Genomic DNA, 19,521 nt, shown 5'->3' with positions numbered 1-19,521 from the left:
GTTTACAACTGATTTAGAAATGAAAAAGATGAAATGTCTTCAGAAAATAAGTATTCAACCCCTTTGTTATGGCAAGCCTATATGGGTCAAATTTAAAGAGTCAAAAATGGAATATCCCTTTGAGTGTGGTGAGGTTTTTTATTTGACTTTGGTTTGGTCTGCTAAGATACTACAGGCATCCTTCATAATTCAGTTGCTGGTGTGTAATGAAGCCGCTCAATGATGTCATAATGGTGACTTTAAAACAGAGTTTAATGACTGTGACAGAAGAAAACTGAGGATGGATCAACAACATTGTAGTTACTCCACAATACTAATCAAAATGGCAAAGTGAAAAGAAGACCGATTGTACAGAATAAAAATATTCCAAAACATGCATCCTGTTTCCAATAAGGCATTAAAGTAATACCGCAAAAAATCTGGCAAAGAAATAAACTTTCTGTTCTGAATACAAAGCGTTATGTTTGGGGCAAATGTACCATCCTTGATATTTTCAAGCATAGTGGTATCTGAATCATGTTATGGGTATGCTTGTCATCTGCAAGGATTGGAAGTTTTTTGGGATAAAAATAAATGGTATAGAGCTAAGCATAGAAAAAAAAAATCCTAGAGGAAAACTTGGTTCAGGTCTGCTTTCAAAACAGACACTAGGAGACAAATTCACCAGGACAATAACCTAAAACAAGGCCAAATATACACTGGAGTTGCTTACCAAGAAGACAGTGAATGTTCCTGAGTGACAGAACTTTCAAGCTGATTTAAGTAAAAACTATGTCAAGACCTGAAAATGGTTGTCTAGCAACAAACAAATTGACAGAGCTTGAATAATTTTGAAAATAATACTGGGCAAATGTTGCACAATCCAGGTGGTTGTGAGGCCAGTTGGACGTACTGACAAATTCTCTAAAACGACGTTGGAGGAGGCTTATGGTAGAGAAATGAACAGTCAATTCCCTGGCAACAGCTCTGGTGGACATACCTGCAATCAGCATGCCAGTTGCACGCTCCCTCAACTTGAGACATCTGTGGCTATTGTATTGTAAAAAAATAAATACAAATAATCACAATTTTGAGTGGCCTTTTAGTCTCCAGGACAAGGTGCACCTGTGTAATGATCATACTGTTAGTCAACTTCTTGATATGCCACATCTATTAGGTGGATGGATTATCTTGGCAAAAGAGAAAACGCTGACTAATAGGAACGTAAACAAATTTGTGCAAAACATGAGAGAAATAAGCTTTGTGTGTGTAAGGAACATTTCAGGGATCTTTTATTTCAGCTCATGAAACATGTGACCAACACTTTACGTTGCGTTTATATTTTGTTCAGTGTATATTCACAAAGCAATATAAAGCCTGCAAATAAAAGTGAGCACAGTTCCAGCTGGTCCCTACATCTGCTGCCTAGGACTGGATTGGCATAGCATCCCCTTCCCTTCGTTGGGTTATTTGAAAGCGGGTTCCTGGTAAGGAGAATGGAGCAGAGTAGAGAAAGGCCTCTCCTTTCTGAGAACTGGGGCGGGTGGATAGTTTATAGCTGCCTGGAGACAGTATCAGACGTGTATGTGAACCAGGGAGATGAGGAGGAGGAGTTTGCAGAAATGCCAAGCCATGGTTCACTTCAGCAGGCAGTAAAAAAAGTGAGGCCAGGGAGAGGAAGGAGGAGAAAACCCTCCTCGTTCGCAGAATTATTTTTGCAACACGAGAAACGATTCATTTAAAAAAAATGTCAAAAAAAGGACAACAGTGGGGCCTTCAGTCGGATTTTGATTTCAAATCTGATGTAATTCCCAAAGTGCCTGTGTTTCTCTGGCAAATAACACACATTTATGTGAATGGACGTATCTGTAAAAACTATCTGTAAAGAAAAGGCCTAGGCATACTTGTTTCTTAAAACAGTCAGGACCAAAGTTGAGCGAATTTGAAAAGCATTGAGTCAAGGGATTCTTTCAATTGGCCATTTTATTCAAAGTTACGTTTCCCTGTGAAAGGTGAGGAAGAAACTAGAGTGTACTCGTAACATATGCCTAGACTGTGCATTCTAGAATACAAAACCAAGTCATCTTGAAATGCATGAAGAATTCAGCCCATACAAAATAAGCCCATCAGATAAAAAGGTTCTGTTTTAACAATGCAACTAAACATTAAAATCAAGGCTAAATGCTGAATCTCTAAAAGAAAAGAAGGTACAGTGCCTTAAAACGTATACGTACCCCTCGACTTAATCCACGTTTTTGTGTAACAGCCTGAATTCAAAATTGATTCTCACCCATCTATACAAAATACCCCATAATCAGAAAGTGAAAATACATTTTTTGGAAATGTTTGCAAATGTATTGAAAATTAAATACAGAAATATCTATTTATATAAGTATTCACACCACTGAGGCAATACATGTTAGAATCACCTTTGGCTGTGATTTCAGCTGTGAGTCTTTCTGGGTAAATCAATAAGAGCTTTCCACACCTGGATTGTACAACATTTGCACATGATTATTTGTACAATTCTTCAAAATCTGTCAAATTGGTTGTTGATCATTTCTAGACAGCCATTTAAGTCTTGCTATAGATTTTCAAGATTATTTCAGTCAAAACTGTAACTAGGCATTCAAGAACATTCAACGTCATCTTGATAAGCAACTCCATGTATAGGCATGTGTTTTAGGTTATAGTCCTGCTAAAAGGTGAATTTGTCTGAGTTTACAGTGCATTCGGAAAGTATTCAGACCCCTTCTTTTTCCAAATTGTGTTACATTACAGCCTTATTCTAAAATGGATTAAATAAAACATTTTTCCACATCAATCTACACACAATACCCCATAGTGACAACGCAAAAACAGGTTTTTAGAAATACCTTATTTACATAAGTATTCAGACCATTTGCTATGAGAACCGAAAATGAGCTCAGGTGCATCCTGTTTCCATTGAACATCCTTGAGATGTTTCTACAACTTGGAGTCCACCTGGTAAATTCAATTGATTGGACATGATTTGGAAAATAACACACCTGTCTGTCTATAGAAGGTCCCACAGTTGACAGTGCATGTCAGAGCAAAAACCAAGCCATGAGGTCAAAGGAATTGTCAGTATTGCGCTGAGACAGAATTGTGTCGCAGTACAGCTCTGGGGAAGGGTACCAAAATAATTCTACAGCATTCAAGGTCCCCAAGAACACTGTGGCCTCAATCATTCTTAAATGGAAGAAGTTTGGGACCACCAAGACTCTTCCTAGAAATGCCCGGCCAAACTGAGAAATCAGGGGAAAAGGGCCTTGGTCAGGGAAGTGACCAAGAACCCGACGGTCACTCCGAGAGCTCCAGAGTACCTCTGTGGAGATGGGCGAACCTTCCAGAAAGACAACTGTCTCTGCAGCACTCCACCAATCAGGCCTTTATGGTAGAGTGACCAGATGGAAGCCACTCAGTAAAAGGCACGACAGTCCTTTTGGAGTTTGCCAAAGGGCACCTAAAGAACTCTAAACAAGATTCTCTGGTCTGATGAAACCAAGATTTAACTCTTTGGCCTGAATGCCAAGCGTCATGTCTGGAGGAAACTTGGCACCATCCCTACGAAGAAGCATGGTGGCAGCATCATGCGGTGGGGATGTTTTTCAGCGGCAGGGACCGGGAGACTAGTAAGGATCGAGGGAAAGATGAATGGAGCAAAGTACTGAGAGATCCTTAATTCAAACCTGCTCCAGAGCGCGCAGGACCTCAGACTGGGGCAAAGGTTCACCTTCCAACAGGATAACAACCCTAAGCACATAGCCAAGACAATGTCTCTGAATCTCCGTGAGTGGCCAAGCCAGAGCCTGGACTTGAACATCTCCGGAGAGACTTAAAAATAGCTGTGCAGCGATGCTCCCCATCCAACCTGACAGAGCTTGAGATGGTCTGCAGAAAAGAATGGAAGAAACTACCCAAATACAGGTGTGCCACGCTTGAAGCGTCGTACCCAGGAAGACTAGTGGCTGTAATCGCTGCCAAAGTTGCTTCCACAAAGTACTGAGTAAAGGGTCTGAATTAGGGATGCACAATATCCGAATCAGCCGATATTAGCTAAAAATGCTAACATCGGCATTGGCTCTATGTATAGTTTAACGACCGATGTGTAAAACCTATGTGCATACCTGTATAACGTAGGTAGATGAAGTAATGACACCACAAAAAAAATAAATACAGCGCTACACGTGCAACAGGGTATTCCTAACCTGGCCCACAATGTCTGCTGTGTGAATCTATTTTGAAGTTTCAAAGGAAGATAACAGAAAGGCCATATGCAACGTTTGTGCTGCCATTATTTCCCAAGGGGGAGAAAGTGAAACCTTTCAATACCACAAACCTAATTACTCATTTGAAAGTGCATCAACCCCAGACGTTCAGCGACTACTTAGAACAAAAAGCAGAAAACTAAGTGCACACTTCCAACAACTAAACAAGTTCAAGGCAAGTAGTCCTTTGAAAGAGTAAGAACATTTCAGCGAGACAACTCAAAAGGCGAAATCCATTAACACCAAGATAATTGCATTGCCCTTGACAATAAACATTTCTCTGTCGTGGATGATGTTGGCTTTCGCCGACTGGTCGAGCACCTGGAACCCCTGTACACACTACCAAGTAGGCGCTATATGTCAGTTGTTGCCCTACCAGAGTTACACAGTATTGTTGAAATACACATCCATAAGCTACTTGCTATGGGCGTCACTGCTGTTAGCGTCACGACTGACATTTGGATCAGCGATGTCATAAGCATGCCGAGTCTGACAGCACAGTGGGTCGACGAGGATGTTGTACTGAGGAAAGCAGTACTGCATGCTCAAGAATGTGCTGGTTCTCATACCGCTGCTGCCATTTCAATGTCATTTGAGAACATGTTTGAAACATGAACACTCCTTGCTCCATTCGAACAACTGACTCGAGAAATAAGCTCATCAACTGCGTTTGCAGCAGACGTAATACACTCTGTCATGGCATTGAAACGCCTGCTCAACAAAACTGCCGACACAGACCGTGGGGTTAAAACTTGCAAAAGTTATTTGAATGGACAAAAAAAATGTGCTTTACTTTTCTTTCAAAAACAAGGACATTTCTAGGTGACCCCAAATGTTTGAGCAGTAGTGTGTACACACACACGGGGTAGTCATTTAAATTTAAAAAAAAAAAAAACACTATTGCACACAGTGAGTCGATGTAACCGATGACTTTTTAAAGCACATTTTATTTAGGCTTGCCATAAGAAAAGTGTTTAACACTTATTGACAAGACATTTCAGCTTTTCACTTTTAATTAAATTTGTAAACATGTGTGAAGTCAAGGGGTATGAATACTTTCTGAAGGCATGAACACATGAGAGAAAAAAAAAAAAAAAAAAAAAGTGTACACAACGAGTAGGCTACACTCGGTCAATCTATTCACACAACAACTAGGGCCTCCATTTCTTGAGGAAGATAAAGATTATATCTGTAAAAATGTGAACCTACCCATTCCTAATCTACAATACATTGTTGGTGCTGTGCCAAGCCCTACTCCCTCTCTTCTGGCTCCACTGTCTCTGTTGGCAGAGCATTTGGCATGTTTCCCCAGCTCTACCCAAATCAGAGAAATCTCTGCTGCCCAACTGGTTTCTCTCACCGATCATCAACTCTGAGAAGGACCTCTCCCGACAACCCAGTCTGGCCTAGGCCTATACGTTTACAAGGATTGGGAAGTGCCAGGGATCTCACAGTGCGATATTATCGGGATACTTATGTATTGTGATTCCCACGATTCTATATTCAATGTGATTTGATACTGCGATTTTATTGCAATTTGATGTTCCAAACATATGGCTCACTATGCTGCCCTGCCAAGCAAAAAGGGAGTAATTGCTCATAGTGTGGAACTGAGAAAAATGGGTTTTATTTACGTTGGTTTCACAGTAACTTTATGCAGTTACTGCTAACATGACCCCCATTTTCTTCAAAACACAATAGAGGAAGGATACTTGTCCACATGATTAATCATGTATTTAATGTAACAAAAATGACTAACTCTTTTTCAACCAAATGATAAGTTACTGCCTTTTTGCTTGGTAGGGCAGGACCGGTCTGCTGTAGAGAGACGAGAGAGCACGAGAAAATTAGTTTTGATCAGTCATTGAAATAAAAGTGCTGAAAACATGTTAGCTCAGCATTTAGAAAAAGATAAAGAATAAGCTCAAGGATGAAAAAAAATACTGGATTTATGGCACAAGAATGGCTGACTAGCCCTAGATAACGCCACCTAGCAACAACAAAAAAAGTATCCAAAATGATTGACTCCCTTGATAAAGATGAGCAACAAAAAAACAGTATAAAATACAAACACTAAGCTATATTCTATGAAAAAAAAAACAGGCAAATTATATTATACAATTACTCAGAGAATTATAAACTCAGCAAAAAAAGAAACGTCCCTTTTTCAGGACCGTCTTTCAAATATTTATTTGTATTTTTTACAAATTACTTCACATATCTTCATTATAAAGGGTTTTAACACTGTTTCCCATGCATAAACAATTAATGAACATGCACCTGTGGAACGGTCGTTAAGACACTAACTGCTTACAGACGGTAGGCAATTAAGGTCACAGTCATGAAACCTTAGGACACTAAAGAGGCCTTTCTACTGACTCTGAAAAACACCAAAAGAAAGATGCCCAGGGTCCCTGCTCACCTGCGTGAACATGCCTTAAGCATGCTGCAAGGAGGCATGAGGACTGTATTCTGGAGCGGGATCGACTTGGAGGGTCCGTCATGGTCTGGGGCGGTGTGTCACAGCATCATCGGACTGAGCTTGTTGTCATTGTAGGCAATCTCAACGCTGTGCGTTACAGGGAAGACATCCTCCTCCCTCATGTGGTACCCTTCCTGCAGGCTCATCCTGACATGACTCTCCAGCATGACAATGCCACCAGCCATACTGCTCGTTCTGTGCGTGATTTCCTGGAAGACAGGAATGTCAGTGTTCTGCCATGGCCAGCGATTCCCCCCAGAAATATCTGGGAACTTGCAGGTGCCTCGGTGGAAGAGTGGGGTAACATCTCACAGCAAGAACTGGCAAATCTGGTGCAGTCCATGAGGAGGAGATGCACTGCAGTACTTAATGCAGCTGGTGGCCACACCAGATACTGACTGTTACTTTTGTTTTTGACCCCCCCTCCCCCTTTGTTCAGGGACACATCATTCAATTTCTGTTAGTCTCATGTCTGCGGAACTTGTTCAGTTTATGTCTCATTTGTTGATTCTTATATTCATACAAATATTTACACATGTTAAGTTTGATGAAAAGAAACGCCGTTGACAGTGAGAAGACGTTTCTTTTTTTGCTGAGTTTATATTTAGTTTAAACGAGTAATACAAAATAAATAAAATATTTGTGCATTATTCCCACCCCTGTTTCCAATATGTGCAGCCAAGTTTCATACTCCTGGCAGAAGCAACCAGGTTTCTGGCTAAAATGTCCAGGTACTTGGTGAAGTTCATGATGCCGCTGGCTTTAACAAGGCCCCGGGGGACCCAGTAGAATCAAAATAGCCCCATAACAAAAGATCCACCACCAGTAAGTATGAAGTACTTTTTCTGCATAAAGCCTCTGTTTTTTCCCCAACACACCAATGGGGTGCGTGGCATTAGAGCTCTAATTTCATGTCATCTGACCATAGCACCAGTTTCAATCCAGGTGACAATGCCGTTAAGCGTACTTTACCAAGTACCAGGACATTTTGGCCAGAAAACCTGGTTGCCTCTGCCAGGAGGCTGAAACCTGGCTGATCTTTCAGCAAGACAATGCACACATCAAAAACCACAAAGAAATGGTTCAATTGACCACAAATCTAACATTTTGATACAGCGATCGCAGTCTCCGGACTTGAAACTCATTTAAAACCTGTGGTTTGAATTGATCCCTCTTAAATATGTGTTCTCCAATCTCATAAAGCGTTTGAGAAAAAGTGACAATTTTGACCCCTAACTTTGAAGAAAAAAAGTATTACTATTATGTATGTATGTGCTGAACAAAAATATAAAAACGCAACAGTTTTACTGAGTTACAGTTCATATAAGGAAATCAGTCAACTGAAATAAAGAAATTAGTCCCTAATCTATGGATTTCACATGACTGGCACAGCCATGGGTGGGCATAGGCACATTTCAAGATCTTTGAAGGTTTCAAGTGGAGTCGCAAAAACCCTCAGGCACTCTGATGAAACTGGCTCTCATGAGGACCGCCACAGGAAAGGAAGACCCAGAGTTACCTCTGCTGCCGAGGATGTTCATTAGATTTACCAGCCTCAGAAATTGCAGCCCAAATAAATGCTTCAGAGAGTTCAAGTAACAGACACATCTCAACATCAACTGTTCAGAGGAGACTGTGTGAATCAGGCCTTTGTGGTCAAATTGCTGCAAAGATACCACTACTAAAAGAACACCAATAAGAAAAAGAGACTTGCTTGGGCCAAGAAACACGAGCAACAGACATTAGACCGGTGGAAATCTGTCCTTTGGTCTGATGAGTCCATATTTGAGATTTTTGGCTACAACACCATGTCTTTGTGACAGAGTAGGTGAATGGATGATCTCCGCATGTGTGGTGCCCACCATGAAGCATGGAGGAGGTGTGATGATGCTTTGCTGGTGATACGGTCTGATGTATTTACAATTCAAGGCACACTTAACAAGCAGAATACTGTGGTACGCCATCCCATCTGGTTTGAGCTTAGTGGGACTATAATTTTTTTTCCAACAGGACAATGACCCAACACACCTCCAGGCTGTGTAAGGGCTATTTGACCAAGAAGGAGAGTGATGGAGTGCTGCATCAGATGACCTGGCCTCCACAAACATCTGACCTCAACCCAATTGAGATGGTTTGGGATGAGTTGGACTGCAGAGTGAAGGAAAAGCAGCCAACAAGTGCTCAGCATATGTGGGAAATCCTTCAAGACAGTTGGAAAAGCATTCCAGATGAAGCTGGATGAGAGAATGCCAAGTGTGCAAAGCTGTCATCAAGGCAAAGGGTAGCTACTTTAACAATCTCAAATATAAATATATATTTTGATTTGTTTAACACTTTTTTTGGTTACTAAATGATTCCTTGTGTGTTATTTCATAGTTGTGATGCCTTCACTATTTTTCTACAATGTAGAACATAGACCAAATAAAGAAAAAACCTTGAATGAGTAGGTGTCCAAACATTTGACTGGTACTGTGTATATATATAACAAATCGATACTTGGAGTCAAAGTATCAATATAATATCGTCCAAAATTATACCCCCCCGACCCCTCACTAACGTTCACTCCAGCTTATCCTCAAGCTCTACCATTGCTTCTTTCCAGGTAAAACATTCACCATGTTCCTTTCCAGGTAGCATAATAAACGCCTGCAGAATTCCAGTTAAAATGTCATGCAAGACAGATGAGTTTGCAACAGGCCTGTACTTGGGCTAAATAGGCCTGCACTGGCATGCTTACCAAATGAGTGAACATGAATTACAAATGAGTCACTGTACAGCCTAAGCGATGAAAACCTAATCGCCAAAACTACAGGCAATTCAAAGTTCATTATGTGTTGGGAGATGGTGCTAAGCACATCTTTCACTAAAGGGCAGAAGGGAGCTTTGGGGAATATTCCTTTTGACAGAGAAGGAATGTGTATTTTCATCCAGACACAAAATCACGTAATTGGCCAGATATCATTTTTTAAAAATTCATTTTGGCCCAATGAACCGCTGGCATTCCTAATAAAGAATGAATGCGAGGGAGTGAGAGAGAAAACTAGGAGTGGAGAAGAACTAGTAAATGCATAAGTTGGCCTTGCCGAGGAAGGGCCAAAGCCAAGGGTATATTTGAGTTGGCCAGCACCTCAGTAAAAAAATACTTCATGAATTTATATTAAATCATCCATATATTTACGCAGTAATATAGTAGTTCAGAGATTAAATGGCCGGAGAGTTTTTCGCTTGGTGAAACAATGTGATATTATGTTCCCTGACAATTTGGCTTATTCATAAAAAATTAAACTGGAACATTCCTCTACTCAGGAGCAGCCCGTTAGAAATGCAAACTGAGTTCCTAAATTACTTAATAACCTCTCATATGTGTATAGGGAGTTTAGTCAAATCAGTGTAATGGGTATATAAAAAGTTTGCGTAGCACCATAGAGCTAGGGTTGGTGGATATAGTTAGTTGAAAAATGTTGACCATTATTGAACATCGACATACTATCCAAATAAAGTCAGTAATGGGCTCTGGGTCACAACACGGTTGACTGCAACTCAATCCTGTCCTTCGCAGGAGAGTTGAATGGAGGGTCAAGGCAAAATATACAAGACATTCTGAAGAAAAATTGACCAAGAGAGTCAGGTCAGTAACTGGATTAGGTTCAAATGAGAATTTGTTAGTTGTGTTTGGAATGAGGGAAAGGCCTATGACAGCTCTTTAGGGTAGATTAGAAGGGTCAGTGTGCGGTCAGAGTAAAATGTGAAAGCTTTCGACAACTCCCAAAACAATAAGCTAAGAGCAGGGCAAACCAACACTTTCTTCCAGACAAATAGCATTAGTAGCAAATATTAACATTTCCTAACAAATATGGGCTTTGCATTCAATGATTTATGTTCCCTTACAATCTCCAGCATTGTTTTTTGAAACAACTTCGAGAGGAAAGCACAACTCTCCATGACGTTGAAGGGCAACCTCATTGGAGTATCAATCAACATCTCAAAAATATTTTTGGGGACAGAAAATATTAATACAAACTAAAATGCTGGTCACATATCTCTGAAGAAACAATGAATCAATAAAACAGAATATGAAAAATCCAGTGAAATATGTTGGCTTCAGGCTTTACCTTGTTGTGGCTCAGGCCCCGGGGCTGCTGGGAGGGGTCTTTGGGAGCGAGGCTGACTGGGCGGCGGTGCCATCCTCACAGGGCCCACAAACTGGACATATGTCCCCGGGAAGTCCCCCCTCTGCTTAGTGCGTTCGTTGAAGCCCAGCAGCCAGCCCAGGAGCTCAGGACGCTCCTCATCCCACTCCTTGAAGCCCAGGGAGGCCTTGCTGACGGTCAGAATGTCCCCGGGCTGCAGGTCAATGTCCTCCTCCAAGTTCTTGGTGTAGATGTAGAGGGCACGATACTGGAAACCATCGACCGCCATTTTAAGAAACCGATAAAAGCTGCCGAAGACGCCGAGAGGATGCGAAAATCGGCCCAATGCTACGGCAACCAGGAAACGATGATGATGATGATGATGATGATGATGATGATTTTGCTTGGAGTAGTGGTCGTTTAGGGCCAAAGAACTATCAACTGAAGCTTAGAAGCATTGCTGAAATGGCCGAGTCTATACAGCAAGGTAGGTAGGGTGCTCCTGTCTTAGAGCTGGCCGGTGTTGGCGCAGTGGAGCACTTTCCTCAGCTTGATACCCCGGTTTAACCAAATGATGGAGCAGAGGGACAGCATTGGCAACATGCTCCTTCAAGCAGCAAAAACAAGCTAGACAGCTCGAAACCTAACTGAGGCCCAGTGTTGGTCTCTTCAGTCAACCTCTCGTCTGTGGGGGTGGAGGCAAAGTAGGACAGTCCAACAGTCGTTGATTTTCTCAGGCTCCTCACATTCTGGACAGTGACAACCTGCAGTGCACAGAGAGAAAAAAAATATACAAAAAGTGGGCTTCTAGGGAAAAATACATTGATAATGTAAAAAAGAATACATGCGTTAAATTTAAGACATTACAGTATGTATTCTACAGACACGCAGTAGCCTACAATAAGCAAAGCATCCGTGTCACCGCCGCAAAGCACAAAGCATGAAAACGCAGAGCAACGCGTTTGTGCAATCCTGTTTGGGATGGAAGGATCGGATGATGCTACTGCGTCATAACTTTCCACAGACCCCCCAAATCAGATTGCATCACATTTCCGAATCTCAATTTGAAACAACTACTTTGAAATAAGTCACATCACTATACCGCAGCGCTCTCAATAAAATTGGTGATGCTCTGAAGAGGATCATATGGATAAATATGTGTGCAATAGCAAACGTTAGAGTCAGGAAATATGACGAGCCTTACAGTTTTAAAGCATCAAAATCAAAGAAAGCAGTTTCACTTGGAACCGTTTTTAGATAGGGGAAAGTGGGCTATTATGACCCACTTAAGACTGTTCTGCTGCCTAAGAAATATTTTGTCAGCCTTCTCGAAAAGTTGCCCAATCGTGCCAAAACCCTTCAACGCAACAAGAGTGAAACAAAGACCTTTCGATGCAAGACGCGCCTTTCTCTTATAATCTGATATAATCCATTGCAGAAAAACCATCTTTCCCATGCATTCATTGATACTTGCTTCATTCCAGTCAATATGGTAAATAAGGTCCTCAACGGCTATGTAGACCCACCATTACATCACGGTTTTTCAGGTCTCACCTAGGCCTAATAAATTATTCAAGACTAGTTAAGTGTCAAAATCTTACATTTGATCAGTTAATTCAGAGCCACAGTAGGAAAATCCCATCTTAAAACATGAAGACCTAGATGACTCTATCCACAGTCAAAGACAAATGGTCAATTACCTTTGTTTATGCGTACTGTAGCTTCAGCAAGAGTGAAGCAAAAATATTTTTTTAAAGCGACCAAGTCAAAAACGGCAACTGTGCCTCAGAGAGACATTCGGCTTTCAGTCTGAGGCAAGATTAAATCTCCTTTTTCCCCCCTGGATGAATTGATGACAAAAATAAAATCCAAAGACAGGAGGGGGTGTAATGGAGGGGTTGGGCTTGTGACTCAGGAAATAAGAGCTCAGCAGCCCCCAGAGTTTTTGGGGCATCTCTCGAAAACGTCCAAATAAACTACTCTTTTTGAAGCCCGGTTTAGAGCAGTAAAGTATGTTTTGAGTGGATATGATAGGTTGCGGCTAAAACCTAAATAACAGGAAAAATTCAAACTGTACACCGCTCTCTTCATATCCGGGGGTACGCGCACTTCAACCCTCAGACAAACTTCCCATTTGATATGCAAGCAAACATTCTCGTAATAGTCTGTCCTAATGTCACCGCTATAAAACATTAAATAGTTATCATGATTACAGGACGTACCGTTGGGCAACACTACTCACCCCACTTTTGGGCAGAGAGAAACTGGAGAGACTTACCAAGGCTCTGTCTGACATCCCCGGTGTCAAAAAAAAAAAAGAAGAGTCGCCAGGGTAGACAAGTGGCACTGGCATACCCAACCACAGCCGGCAATCCCCCTCCCCTCGCGTCTCCCCCCCCCTCCCCTCGCGTCTCCCCCCCCTCCCCTCGCGTCTCCCCCCCCTCCCCTCGCGTCTCCCCCCCCTCCCCTCGCATCTCCCCCCCCTCCCCTCGCATCTCCCCCCCCTCCCCTCCCCTCTCCCCCCCCTCCCCTCGCATCTCCCCCCCCTCCCCTCGCATCTCCCCCCCCTCCCCTCGCATCTCCCCCCCTCCCCTCGCGTCTCCCCCCTGCCAAAAAAAATCCATTCCTCTGCCATTTTGTTTATTTATATTCACAATCTTGTAGAAGACAACTGCAATCATCCCGCACTCTGTGGTGGTCCACGTCAGCATTTTATTCCACAGCAACAAAAAAAAAGTGCTACAACTAATACCAGTTGAATGGAGAATCATCTCTGTTACAATCCTACACATGGAGTGCAGCCCACATTTCAAGGCAGCAGCTGGCAGGCTGGTCGTCACTGGATCCATCCCCCCCCACACTTTTATTCAGTCAAGAGATGACACACTTTGCTATCAGGAGAGCCCAAACGGCTGAGGGAGACCACAGAAAATAATGAACTAATAAAAAAAAAGGCAATAAACTCACTGTTGCTAGAGAGAGGGAAACTAAGCCTGGCCTCTCATTGGCTGCTGTTTGGCCATGTGCTCCGGAGTCAGAGAAGCTCAGGCAAATCAAGGAAATGTTCTAATATTAGAAAATGTATCTAGGCAGTGATCAAGCTCCTGACCCAAACAACTTCACCTTTTTTACACTGCACTATTTTTTGCATCCTCAAAGACACTCGGTCATTTAATGAAAATATATGCAGTATGATCAAATATATATCAATGATTGTTTTTTATTATACAGACAATTATTGTCTGGTGCAGCAATATAATGTAAGCTATATTTTACCATTACCAGTAAAGGACCACCAAAATTAACACAGGTTATTCTGGGGAAGTAGATAAAAGGGCTTCACACCCAAAATCAAGAAGTATCCCTTCGCACTTACACATTTGTCACATATTGTACAAATTGGAATTCGTAACGTTTCATAACAATTAGTGTTTAATTCGAATTAGTGTTGATACCAAAATGATTCCACGGCACACAAAAAAAGGCGTATTAGCCAAAGTCACAAAATGGCACTTGAGCCGGACAGATATTTTGAGTTCAATATCATTACATTGGACATTTTTGAACGCAATCAGCTTTATAAATCAGCAATATTTTGCATTATGTTAGCATATTATCACAAACAAGGTACTAGGGTCGTGAATTGATGCTGGCTTCAGCTGTAAGCTAGCAAGGAAAGTTAGCCTGCAAAGCTGAAAGCTACCGGACTTGCATTGAAGTGCTCTAGTCTGCACTGGACATTGTTTTGGGAGCAGTAATTAGCCGTCTCAATATTGCTACATGCCGTGTTGCATTGTTCAAGTGTGTTAACTTCTGTGCAGCATATGTGGTGATGCAGCCCACACTCCAAGTGAGTTCAATGGTTCCTCAAGGCGGGCTAAAGCTAGCAATGGGTAAGTGGAGCAGGCACAGTGCTCTCACGCTATAAGGGGACATCGGCTACGCTGACAGACTTGATCCTCTCTCAAATCAGTAGATGGCATGATACACATGACACTTTTTAAAAATTCTAGTACTGAACCGTTTTTCATGTTCTAGTATCGAAAAAGTACAAACGTTTTGGTATACCGTGCAACACCAATAAGAATTGCAACATGTTTGCAGGATGTAATATATTATACGAAATGGATGTGCACAATTTTCGGGACCCATTTTGGCTTGGGCACTACTTTCAAAACTACTTGTTTAAATGAAACAAAAGCTCTGGGACGTCAGAGGAGCTGCAAGCCAATATATTTTGGTACATATTCATTGCTACTTCTGAGCAATTTTGAAACAGTTTTCCCAAAATAAGAAAACAGTCAAACATAATACCACCGTAAAGTATGGATGGGCGTTTGAAATAATTCACTATTCGAATATCAGTTTGTTGTTGTTGTTGATTTATTTGCTTGTAAATGTATATTTGTAACTTTGCTACGTCAAAGACTAGTTAACTAGTAGCAGCCACTGTCGTTTATAATCACATATAACAGTGACTGTCTTGACTGGAGTAGCCTAGAGATGCTATCTATCTATATCTAGCTAGGTTAATCGAGGATGGTCTTCGCTATCTGGGATCCTTGGGTCATCCCTAACCTAAACCATAACCCTAACCTAACCTTAAAAATGCAATATGCTGAAATCGCTCTGCCATTTCCTGATTGGTAAAATTGGAATAGTTCACCTAATTTCAGTTTGTGACAATGCAAGCAGTCATTGCGTAGAGAATAATTTAACCATCTAAACTGCTGTATAATATATTTTCCATAACCAAAAATATAGGATTTTCAACTGGTGTACAAAACCAAAAGTAAGACAACTAAATTTAAGAACGGGAAGCATAGAACATATCTACCGCTTAGACTTTGAATGAGAATGACAAATCTATAACTCACATGTGCATTTGGTCAGCTTGTCCAAAAAGTTACATATTGTAGTTTTAACCCTTAGTTTAACAATTTAAAACGTCAACTTCAAATTGGGTCGAGACGTATCCCAGCAACATTCAGATTAAACAGCCTACCTTCAGTGGCGCTCTTCCTTTTTAGGGGAAAAGGAAGAGAGCTTGTGACGTGACCTCTGCTTTTGGTCGTGCGCCCCGCTGTTTACAGTCCCCGGTGAAATACAAAGCAGATGCCTATACCTAGTGCCAGTCTTTCTTCTAGATGAAGTTCTTGACAAAGTCGACAGACACCACATACCAATTTTGTTCGTGACAACTTTTGTCGCCATCTAATATCTGTCTAGCAGCTAGCTACAGCACGTGCTAGCTTGCTCTGAAATGGTTTCCATCCGGAATATAAACAAAGTCGACACTTCATCTTAACTCCTCCTCCAAATTTACTTGATTGGTTGAACAGTGCAGAAGAGAACCTCCTGACAATTATTTTCTCTTGTCATGACCAGAATGTGGGGCATCCCGCTCAGGCGTTTCTTTTATGCCTGCTACGTTAGTTTAGTTGGTTGCGTGTAATAGCCTAGTCTTTTTCATTTATCTACCTTTTAATTCCATTTTGCATTAGTGAACTCTCACTTTACTGCTACACATGGAACCGTGTTGACTGTAGTGCCGCTTTGGTTGGCCAACAAAAACAACAAACTACACGTGTAAAGGCTAACAGGCTTTATGAGGCGCACGTCAGAAAAAATATATTCAAAGGTAACATTTTTTTTAATGAATTATGCATTTGAAGTGTCATGGTATATCCTTATGTAACAATGTCACATGGATATTTGAATTCAATTTAGAAAAAGGCCCCTTTTCACTGTTAAAAATAGGCCTATAATTTCTCTCAATAATTGAATACTAACATCCATTCGGATATTCTAATAATCGTGCCCTTCCCATATGTAAAGTGGTCCTGAATTGATCAAATACGGGTTGCTTTGGCTCCAGCTGACTGTTTACAGTTCCCGTTAGTACTCAGCTTAACCTCAATGCTACCTCCCAGTCCCCATTCAGGCTGCTGTACAGGACCGTTACTGGGGGTGAAAAGAGACAATACCCTTATCACAGGGCCATGACATAATATTAAGCTATGATATATTAAAGATGTTATTGACATAAACATCAGTAACAAATGGGTGCAACATCTTGCATAATATTTTCTAATTACATTTCATTAAGCAAAATATCTTTGTAGCTATTCCCTTAATGTGTTTTTACTGTAAAACAATACAGACAAGGGGAAATCACAAATAGGCCTACTTAACATTAACATGCTTCATATTTCATAAAATAAAAATACACATCTCAGTGGTGTGATGTTTTAATTTCTGATCTGGAGTGTGGGCATTCATTTCATACACAGTGTACAGAACATTAGGAACACTTCCTAATATTGAGTTGCACCCCTTTTTGCCCTGAGAACAGCCTCAAATTTGTCGGGGCATGGACTCCAAAAGGTGTCGAAAGCATTCCACAGGGACGCTGGCCCATGACGACGCCAATGCTTCCCACAGTTTTTGTGAAGTTGGCTGGATGTCTGATACACACGGGAAACAGTTGAGTGATAAACCCAGCAGCGTTGCAGTTCTTGACACACTTAAACTTCCTGGCACCTACTACTATACCCCATTCAAAGGCACTTAGATTTTTTGTCTTGCCCATTCATCCTCTGAATGGCACACACACACAATCCATGTCTCAATTGTCGAGACCTAAAAATCCTCCCCTTTATCTACACTGATTGAAGATAATTTAACAGGTGACATCAATAGGGGATCATAGCTTCCACCTGGTCAGTCTATTTCATGGAAAGAGTTGGTGGTCCTAACATTCTGTACACTCAGTGTAGATGGAAATGCACTAATACTGCAATACAGTCAGACACATTAATCTTTGCATGGGGATGACGACAGACAGACAAACTGCAGTAATACTTTCCTAAAAATTACACATCAAAGCCTGAACCAACTTTCAGTGCAGGAGACAAGTTCTGTTTGTTCATCATTGATTTATCATTGATTTTCATAATGGACATTCACCCAATTCTTTGAGTGAAAATTATCATTCTGGAGACAGCCATTTCAGTGTAAGTACTTTAAAATGTCAGCCAATGCTGCAACTAATATTTAAATGCACATCTGAGCCCCAAAATGCAGCTAGTATGTAGGCCTAAACTAAAATTGACATACATTAACCTTGTGGCCATCTGTCCGCCGGTGGACACCATATGCTAGTTGTGAATGCCAACAGTCTACAACATGATATAGCCTAGTAATATCGCATAAGCATATCTGAAATCTAATCCATGTTATATTGTAGCAACATAAGGAACAGCACTAGGCCTATATGTTGCATAAGACGATTGCAGAAAACCAGCCTCTATAGCTAAATGCAGCAACAAAAGATCTGCACATTGTAAGGTAGGCCTACATAGAGCGGCGGTGCTTGCTAAGAGACAGTTGCCCTTAGGTGCACATCAGGGATCAGCTTACCTAACCCAGATCTGTAACTGTTTGTAGGTAGAATGCAAAATTGGCGTGAGCAGCAGCATTTTGGGTGCTTTTTTAATACCCTGGTTGAGAAAGGGCTTGGCCCTATCAGGGCACATATATAATGTATATCAAAAAAAGGGGGGAAAATATTTGCATAACTGGAATGCCATCAACTTGCTGTAATGGAGGAAGCTAATGATTGTTTTGACCAGTTTTTCCAGTCAAAATGAAAAAGCGACTTGGGGCTTCAGGGACTTTTCGATAATGAGTGTAAGTAGCTCCATTAAGCTGAATAAACACGGACATGCCATAACACCTCAAGGGGTTCCTATATTTTCTTTAAAAACGAGAGACGTCAGAGGATGTCCTAACTGGAACTATTCAAAATATGTCGTTATATGTAGGCTAGTTATTTCTTTATTTTTAAGTGTAATAGTTACCCATTGTTACTGTACATTAGTAACCTTTACCTTGCCCCAAGTACAGTGTAGCAATGAGTTAATACAAAACTTACATTACTGTATTTTAGCAACTATCAATTATACAGTAATACGGTCACTTTAATGTAAAGTTTGACGGACATTTGTCCAAAACTGAATAGGCATTGTTGCCACAGACATGGCTGATCCTGCAAATTCTGGAATGAATCCAATATAAATCTGGTGATGATTTGGCATAGAGACCTAAAAACAACAAATGTGCAAAACAAACTACACTTTTAACAAAAAACACCAACTATGTGAATTAACAAATAATAGAACTGTCCAAAATATGGGGTGCTGTCAGCTAGAGTAGATATTTTTTCTCGCAACAACGTAGCAAGTAAAACTAGCACATGAAACACTTTAGCTTCCAGCGATAGCTGTCGTGTTCGAGAAATTCGCAGCTGTAGCCATGTTTCGATACTGCATTAAAAAAAATGTAGCCAACAAAATAATGCAACATTCATGCACCATATGGGAACTCTGGAAAATATGGTTACAGTAGCTCGACTTGCTAGATTGAGATGTCAATAGAGGCACACTAGATGCCAATTGAGATGTCAATAGAGGCTATTATTTTAACATTTAGCGTGCTATAAAATACAGAAAACGACTTGTTGCAGTGTTCTTTGACAAGTTTATAAACATGTGCAAGTTCGTACTGCGTTGTGTGCGTAGTGCACTTCACGCTCTTCCACCATTTTCCTGTTCAGTGGCCAGCACTGAAAATGTGC

The 19,521-nt window shown here is 41.1% G+C and overlaps 1 protein-coding gene across 3 annotated transcripts in view; it reads right to left on the bottom strand.

Annotated features, from left to right (window-relative positions):
• The window catches only part of LOC110530129 (phosphatidylinositol 3-kinase regulatory subunit gamma), a 58,182-nt gene that overhangs the window by 38,346 nt on the left and 315 nt on the right, over positions 1-19,521 (bottom strand). For 2 of the 3 annotated variants that reach the window (XM_036985685.1, XM_036985687.1), the window contains exon 2: positions 10,866-11,647. In XM_036985685.1, the coding sequence (XP_036841580.1) occupies positions 10,866-11,172 (307 nt within the window). In that variant the 5' untranslated portion in view covers positions 11,173-11,647. Of the gene's footprint in view, positions 1-10,865; positions 11,648-15,760; positions 15,883-19,521 lie in introns of those variants that run through there. The other variant, XM_036985686.1, reaches the window with a different exon arrangement.

The sequence above is a fragment of the Oncorhynchus mykiss genome, chromosome 8 (genome assembly GCF_013265735.2).
Source record: "Oncorhynchus mykiss isolate Arlee chromosome 8, USDA_OmykA_1.1, whole genome shotgun sequence".
Classification (NCBI taxonomy): domain Eukaryota; kingdom Metazoa; phylum Chordata; class Actinopteri; order Salmoniformes; family Salmonidae; genus Oncorhynchus; species Oncorhynchus mykiss.
This window is presented reverse-complemented; position numbering and strand designations above follow the sequence as displayed.